Raw genomic sequence first — 8,576 nt, 5'->3', positions numbered from 1 at the left:
CCTCGGTGTTTTACCTCGGTGTCATCTACCGTGGCAGTGTTTTGATTTCTGCTATTTGCTACTCAAAGAATAACAAAAATCAGCTCAGAAGACCCTTAAGACCGGTTTTACCTGTAATTAGTGGAAAACTTCAGGTCAGAGGTTGCAATAGAATTTGCTTGCTGATGTGTTTTATGGGTTAAATAGCCTGCGTTCATTTGTTCTAAAGTAGATTTCGGACCATGGAAACGTGTTTCCCACAAATAGGTTATGTTGAAGTCACATGCTCTTTTTTTTCTCTCTTATGCCAGAATCAAAACAAACCAAGTGCACAAACCAACAAAACAAAGACATATTGTTTGCCTGCCTTTACATCTGCAGTGATCAGAAAATGTGATTCCTTTAGCACAGCCACCACTACAGCACCTATCCTGTGTTTTTCCAACTCGGCAGTAAAAGGAAGAAGTCCTGTGACCTGTTAAGATTTATTTCACCCATCCTGTTTTTGAGTCTGTATCTGCCAACTAGGAAACTATTGTAGGGTGGAAACACGAACTGTAGGAAGTCTCTCTCTTTCTGTATGTCTGAATGGGATTTATGGTTTAAGGTGGACAGAGGAAGTCAGTTGTTCCAGCAGCTGAATAACTTCCCCCCACGGAAAACAGCTCATTCTCAAGGATATGGGTATAACAAAGTTAGCGGAACATTTAAGGAAGTGGACTGGAAATACTGACGTGCCTTTCCTCTATTAGTGGGGCACTCAGCTGTTAATAAACCAAGATCATTACGAAGCTGATAATACAGCCATGAATATGGGCCAGTGAGCAAACTCTGGACAAAGACTCTCTGTTCTCTCCACACAACGCCACAGACATCTCACCCCTCCTGACTGGATTCACATGTCGTTTCTTTGATATGTTGTGCGAAAAACACTCTGGAATTGTTGAAAGAATACGTGACACCATGTAGCTGCTGGGGATGTAATTGGTGTTCAATGTGGAGAATAACCCAAGTTGTTTAACCCACAGGATAATAAGTACGTTTTTGGTCTGACCCCGGACAGCGAGGGGCTTTCTGATAAATGAGGCTCTTTGCTTTTATTGATCTCTCCTCAGCTTTGATGCTGCAGAGAAATTGTCTCTTAAGGCTACATGCAGTTATTTATCCACAGTTCTGTGAACAAAGGAGGAATACGCTGAGAGTACACTGTGTGTGTTTGTGTGTGTGTGTGTTTTGACAGAACAAGACAGTATTGATTTATGACCTGAACAAAAGATGAATGTCTGTATGGAGAATTGTATCCTTTGTAGCGTGATAAACCAAAACGAAAACAAATGAAATATGTCTAAAGGCTTTTCATAAAAGCTTTCGTATCAATAATATGCTAATTTCAGGGTGATTTATAGAGTTTGGGTCTGATCTGCACACCCTATTAATATTGTCAATGCACATAAGATGACATGTTATTAATGCATTAATAATACTTGCAATTATGTTAGGTATGCTGGCACATAAGCTGCGTTTCGGTGAGGCTGAGGCCTATGATGGCGCTCTGGTGGCTGATCTGATGCTTTTCCCATCACCATAATAACACAAGCACTCCTCCCAGAGCTCCGTCTCCATGGTCACCGTTCGCACAAGACAAACACACAATGAGGAGACTTGAATGTGAATAAACACATGCACCTGCACAAGCTCTAACGCCTGCTACTCCCAGTCACATTCTCGCATCTTTTCTCTGACGCTGAATGAGTGAAACAGTTGATCTAATTTATTGCCTCATGAATAATGCATGCTGCAGTAACTAGATTGAATTGCTTGCCGCTAATGTTTGCTCTTCAATCAGTGGCTGGCTTTGCAAAAATAGGCTATCAGACTCAAAGCCACACACGTGCACATGTAGGTATAAGTGGTTTAATTTCTTTGAATTGGTGCAGCTGAAGATCAAATTGTGCTCCAAACAGATTTCACATCTTGTACAAACAGATCTTGTACAAACAGATCTTTTTTCAGTAAAAAATGTACCATTCAGTAGAGTATTTTAAAAAACTAATAATAATTGGTATTTTAGACATACAATTAGATAAAATCTGTAATATGTTATTACTGAACACTCAAAAATGCACAAAAGTCTGCTCAGACATTTCAAAATGTTATTTTCAGCTAAAAGTCCACTGGTGTAGCACAAGATAGTTCCACCCAGACAGTATGAACACATTGCACATGCTCCTCTTTGTAGCAGCTCAGTCTGAGCAGAGGGACATTCAGTCTGCAATCATAGGTGCAGTATCTGAGGTGGTGTCGGGCTCTGGCTCACTGTAGCAGTCCATCTCCTCCATCTCTCTCTCCACTGGCTCCTCCCTACCTCTAAAGAATATCAGCCTCCTCTCTTTCCCCCTCCTCCTCTCCCTGTCTGCGGGTGATGCTGTCTGCTCCAGCTCCAGCATGGCCTGGACGCTCTCGCCTCTCTCTCCTGGGCTGAGGAACCAGTCTCTTGTGGTGAGAGGCGCTCCCCCACCCCTCCTTCCCGTCCCCACGTGGAGGAATGGGAAATTGCCGTCTGAGGCTGCCGCCTCTGTGATACAAACAGTGGTTGGGCTTTGGTCGACGTTGCTCTCCTGTGGCCTTTTGGAGGACTTGATCTTTGTTTTCTTGCTCAGTATGAAGTTGAAAAAGGCTGTGACCAGGAGCATTGTCCCTGCAATCAGAAATATTTTAAAATGCATGATGACTGAATTCCATTTAGCTGCTTCAGTGTTAGTGTCCTGGATCACGGTCACGCTGTCATGGCTTACTGGGACACTTGAATAGAACAGAGCCAATACTCATGCTATTAAGTACACCTGTGCATTTATGTGACCTGTCAAAATGTCTGCTGCTGAAAAGCCTATTTTAACACTAATAGTACAGTAATCAGTACTATAATTATTACTGTGTATTATTATACCTGCTGTTGCAGTTTTACCTGGAATAATTGCGTGCCACACCAACACAGGGTGCAAGAAGCAGACCACTGACATTATGGAATAATAGAGGAACTTGTGGAAGCCTCCCACACGAGCCATTTTCCCCCACAACTGAAATAGCTGCCAGTCTGGAGGACAACTATTGGGAAAATTGGAAAGACAAAAAGGAATGAAGCTCAGTTTTCAGCTAATTATACCCACATCCTCATACCTGCTAGGGCTGAAAGTTGTGTTCGTACAGTTTTGGACAGATTTGTTGTGTAAAGGCTGTGACAGACCTGATGTGGCAGACATCTTGAAATTCATAGTAGGTTAAAAACGGCCTGTGGCTTTCCCTTTATGTAGTTAGGCTAGAGATGTTGCAAATGAGTGTTGTGTACTCACGGCAGACACATGAGCAGAAGAGCATCCAGGAAATAGGCCAGCTCAAAAATCATGATGCAAATAGATGAGACTCTGGAAAGAGAAAAAGGTTCAGAGGCAGATGAAACTGATACGGTCTCACTGATAAACTGTTTTTAAATTATGTAAATAAGATCTAAATATGTCTAATTTTCTGTGTATTTCTTGTGGGACATTTTCTAAATTGTAAAAGACGTGGGCAACAAAAGGGAGGGTTCAAAAACCCTATAACAACTACAACAAAAAGAAGGCATATCTCCTTCATATGGTGAAAAACACTTGGCATGAAGGAGTTGCTACGGTACACTCCGCCCTCTCTATTTTATGTTTGTCTGATAACCATCTAATCCAGTGAACCAGAAAAATGCCTCCAGGCTAACCCTCATCATACACAGCCCTCTCTGTAAAGAGTTATCGCTGAGTTGTATGCTTCTGTTTGTGTGCGCAGCGTTCATCTGCATTTGTGTGTACTGACAGAGTAAACATTCATGCATTTCTGCACTCCTCTGGGAGATGTTTTCCTGTGTCTCTGTGGGAGTTTGGCAGTGAGCCACAGAGACAATAATAAGTGGCTGGCCTCTGCACCTCACTTCATCCCTCTGACTTTTGTCTCCTTGCAAGTGTGTTTATGTGAGTGGTTATGAAGGCAGATACAGTATTGGAACTCTTTTCAGAAAAGCATTCCGGTTGCACATATTAAAATCCAGGTGTTCTGTTTGTAACTCAGGAATGCCAACTGTTGGGTCTCAAGTAGGCTTAAGTCATGAGTGCTTTGCTAGGTTTAAATTAGTGCAGTACATTGTGAGGTTGAGTATAATACCTACGCACTTACAGTAAGTAGATGCCGAGGCTGTTGAATTCTCCATGTTGTAGGGTCTCCACTCCTACAGCACACAACACTGGAAAAGAGAATGTTAATTTTGTTTATTTAATTCTGAGAGTTACTGATGTGCAGATTCTGTCCACCAGATGTCAGACTTAGTTCGTACTTTTCTCATAAGCCGCAGGCAGGGTTGCACTGGTGGTTAAATCGGTCAAAGCTTGAATGATTAATTGTAACCTCTGGAACTTGTATAATTATTGTTAATGTTTCCACTGTGATGCAAGTTTGTGTTGTGTTGCTTTCATTGCTCTTTGGTAAATTGTTTATGCGTCTTTGTGATGTTGCTTTTGAGGTAATTTACGTTGCATTCTTGCAGCTGTGATGTTGGGGGGGTTTTCATCCCTCATTTGGCAATAAAGATTGATTCGAGCTGACTTGAAGTGTCCCAACCTAAATTTATGGTTAGTTTACACTCCAGGGGGTACAACTGAACTGATGACATTTGTTTTATGAAGATATTTAAAGAACATTTTATGGATAATTGTTGTAATTGTTTCCATCATGGTCATAGTATTTTGGCAATAGTTTACTCGTGCCTGTAATTACCATAACACTGCTGGCAGGTTAGGTAATTTTATCTGAGTGGGCACTTAACACTTCACAGATCTTTGGCCAGAAAAGAATCATGACATCCCGAAAAGCCTCGAAACCTGTTTGTTATAATATCATGGTATGTTGATCCTTTCCTTTTAGATTAATAAATTCAGAACAGTATTTCTTATTTTTTATTTTTATTCTGTGTAAATGGAAGAAACGTATATATTTGTTTATTGGAAAATGATGATTTATTCTATTTTGTCTGCAATTCAGGTTTGGTGCAGTGCCATTGAGCAAAGCATTGAATCTCTTCAGCTGCCATTAACCTCTGAAATGAAGGGGTGCTTGAAGAGATTGATCATGTAATTTATTTAATTACATGATTGTAATTATTGTAATTTGATTAATTTATATCATTATTACTGCCACCTTCCCAATATTTTAAAGGAATGGTTTGACATGTTGGGAAATATGTTTATTCATTTTCCCCTGAGCTTTAGATGACATTATTGGTGTAATCTCATGCCTCTATGGCAAGTATGTAGGCCAGACTACTGCCAGCAGCCAGTTAGCTTAACTTAGCTTAGCACAAAGACTGGAAACAGCTCTGTCCTAAGATAACAAAATCTGCTTACCAGCTCCTCTAAAGATCACAAATTCACATGTTGTATCTCATCATATCTTGTCTTTACCTTCTCAACAAGTTCTGGTTTAATGGGGGATTACTTATAGGACCATTTCTTGGACAGGCACATTAACTTCCAGGTGTCTTCTCGTTATCGTGGATGGTTCAACAAGTTACTGCTACTAAAGTACATTACCCTTATGGTATTTTTATGTTTAACCTTCTGTGAGACTTAAACAAGTTAGATAATGTATAACCTCAAGGTGAAACACAGGTAGGCCAGTAGGTTTGTCTTACCTTAAGACAGATTCTGGCTAGCTGTTTCCCTTCGTTTCCATTCTTTGTGCTAAGCTAAGCTAAATAGCTGCTGGCTGTATATTTAACAGACAGATATGATTGCTAGATTTATGCAAGAAACCAAATATGTCAGACTTTATTGAAGTTCCCTAAATCTGAGTACTGACAACAGAACACGTTTAAGCAGAAATGGAACGGAATAGAATGAAATAACATGACAACAAAGTAAAAAAAATATATTTATAAAGAAAAGCCTCTTTTAATAACCAATCTTTTTCTTGTGAGGTCTATAAGAGGTAAGTGTGGTTAAGTGCTGATCACCACTGAACACATGGAAACAATTTCTTTGGCCAGCTTACCAGAAATTCAGAGATAGAATCTGCACCAGAGGGAAATCAGCCATGTTGTTTTCTGGAAGTTTATAGAGTGTTAGAGGAATTAACGCTGCATACAGACCAGATGCGTATTAACATATATGTGCTCCCTGCATACATGTCTGTTTACAGAACACACACAGAGGCAGACAGGACAACCCAGACATGAAGACGTGTATGTACAGAGACAGAGAGACAGAGAGGCACACATGGACATGCCATAAACACACACACACACACACACACACACAGAAACAATGCACTGAAAGCTCATGTAGGTGTGAATGTATAACAGCTTGTGATCACATAAGCCCAGTAACCCAGCTGGATACAGAGACTTGGTTTTGGTTTGATGCAAGGCACATGTCTCTCAGTAAATGATCTGTCTGCAGCTGTTTGAATTTAAGCGGAGGGGTCCTATATTTTTGAAGCAGGCAGCAACCAGAGAGCGATTTCCCCTGTGATGATTTAATGTGGCTGAGAGAGCTGCGTGCAATGTGTCCCTGTGTGCCTGAGGAAAACAGTGGAAACGAGACACTAATAGCAAGGTTATGTATGATCAAGTGTGTTTTTATATGCACTATATATCATAAGAGATGGTTTGATGTTCATGGAGGTCAGGAATAAAGTTGGCCAACATCACCATCTGACCCTATAACATTTTGGGTTCATGAAATCCTTAAAAATCCCAGCTGGATAACCGACAGGAGAGCTCCTAAAAAAGTGACACGTTATACAGACAGAGAGTCAGATATCAACTTTACACAACAGGCTCCAATACTTTATACCAGATGAACTGTCTACTATTACTACTACAGCTACTTTTACTATAAAGTCCTTATTAATGTGTTTGCAATAATATGTAAGTTTTGACTGCAGAACATGTCAGAGAGATGATCAGGAGTCTAGCATCCAATGGCTAGTGTATCCAAAGAAATAAAACACGCCCATACTAAAACAATGAGTGACACGCATGACCCTGAATTTAATCCTGTTGTATATTTCATGTTTGCATTAATATATACGTCTTACCCGTTGCTGTAGAAACACCAAGGATCCTGCAGGCGCATGCCACTACAATCCACCAAACGCTCTCTGAGTTCCCCATGACGAAATACTTTCTCTCTTCACTTGTTTAAAAGATGTATCCTTCACACTTCTCCAACACTATCTGAAATAGATGGTGAACTAGTTAGTAGCTAAAGTAGCATTCTAGGTGCGCAGTGGATTGTTTGCTATGGATGTTTGTAGAAAAATAAAAGTTAGGTAATCCATGAGTGCCATGATGTAGTGCAGTCAGAATGGACGAGTTTACTTCACAAAGGTTTGTGACTCAGTGCCCCTGTTGCTCCATTAACTGCTAATCAGTCTCTCTCAGACACACACCCACACACACACACTGTAACAATACCACTTTCAGCCAGTTTAGCCTTCCACCTTGTCTGACAAGGTGAAACTGTTTATTTCAGGGACATTTCTGCTCTGTATCACATTTACCATTAGAGCTAGTTAAAAATTATCTGTGAGAGAATTAATATAAAACTAACTCTCTCACACACAAATGCACATGTGTATAATGAGTATAATTTGCTTTTCCCTACCAAAGAATTTCTTGCCCCCCCCCCTGTTTTCTTTTGTGGATTTTTTATCGTATTGCAAAGATTTGGGTGATTCCAGGTAATCAAACCATTTGACACACTTTTATGTTTCAAGGCCACAATCATACGTGCAGCTGTCTCCAGTTTGACGTCCAATTTTTGCAACACACTTTCAGCAAGAGTGAGGATTGAAAATAGACTTCAGCTTATGTCAGTAAACAAAAAACAATGTTTTCACACTTAGAAAGATTATAAACAAGTTCCTTTTGGTGTGCAGTTTACATTAATGCAGCACTGACTCTTGACACACTTGGATATGGGATAAAATGCCGCAAGAGCCAACAGAGACCCTTTGACACGCTTACACATGCGCAAATGCAAGCCCTCATAATCGGTTGACGCAGGTTTGGCTGATGTGTAAGCTTGTTCAGGCACAGCAGAGTCCCAGTGGAACGAGCAGTCAGAGTCACAGTGCGCACACACACACACACACACACACACACACACACACACACACACACACCCTGACTCCTGGCAGGGACCAAAGTAAGCTACATAAATCCCCTTAAATCTCTAACAAAGACCCTTTTGTTTACTGTTCCACTTGTTTCCGGCTCAGCACCCAGGTTATTTCTGGCATTTATGGTATAGCTTATAAGAGAGTGTATGAGCAGTACCGCAGATGTCAGATGTGTAATGCTTTAATTTAAGAGTTACTCATTTTCTTGGGATGGCAGTGTCAGTCTGTTTTTATGTCTGTTTTTGGTCCACAATTTGGTCCACACTGAAATATCTTAATGACTGCTGGATAAATTGTCATGACATTTTGTAATGACCTTCATGGCCCAGGAACAAGAGAAGTCTGCTGGTTTTGGAGATCCTCTGACTTTCTATCTCGTGCCACTATGAGGTTCA

The 8,576-nt window shown here is 40.6% G+C and overlaps 1 protein-coding gene across 2 annotated transcripts; it reads right to left on the bottom strand.

The window, feature by feature from the left end:
* Positions 1–139: 139 nt before the first annotated feature.
* Positions 140–7,513, bottom strand: tmem72 (transmembrane protein 72). Of its 2 annotated transcripts, none has more exons than XM_046402932.1 (5): positions 7,096–7,513; positions 4,180–4,231; positions 3,330–3,401; positions 2,945–3,084; positions 140–2,677 (listed from the first exon to the last, which is right to left on the bottom strand). In XM_046402932.1, exons 1-5 carry the CDS (start codon positions 7,169–7,171, stop codon positions 2,244–2,246), a joined length of 774 nt encoding a protein of 257 aa, XP_046258888.1. In that variant the 5' UTR covers positions 7,172–7,513; the 3' UTR covers positions 140–2,243. The 2 variants fall into 2 exon arrangements, with proteins under 2 accessions (XP_046258888.1, XP_046258887.1); XM_046402931.1 differs by having other exon boundaries at positions 141–2,677; positions 4,180–4,246.
* Between the last annotated feature and the right edge of the window lie 1,063 nt (positions 7,514–8,576).

Source organism: Scatophagus argus, chromosome 10 (assembly GCF_020382885.2).
Source record: "Scatophagus argus isolate fScaArg1 chromosome 10, fScaArg1.pri, whole genome shotgun sequence".
Lineage (NCBI taxonomy): Eukaryota > Metazoa > Chordata > Actinopteri > Scatophagidae > Scatophagus > Scatophagus argus.
This window is presented reverse-complemented; position numbering and strand designations above follow the sequence as displayed.

Bases quoted from the DNA above. Each gene is read 5' to 3' on its own strand.
- tmem72 (XM_046402931.1), bottom strand. From the start codon at position 7,171: ATGGGGAACTCAGAGAGCGTTTGGTGGATTGTAGTGGCATGCGCCTGC. The intron at 3,085-3,329 runs GTGAGTACACAA...TTTTCCCAATAG, and splicing joins CTTCTGCTCATGTGTCTGCC to TTGTCCTCCAGACTGGCAGC. The intron at 2,678-2,944 runs GTAAAACTGCAA...TTCTGATTGCAG, and splicing joins GTGGCACGCAATTATTCCAG to GGACAATGCTCCTGGTCACA.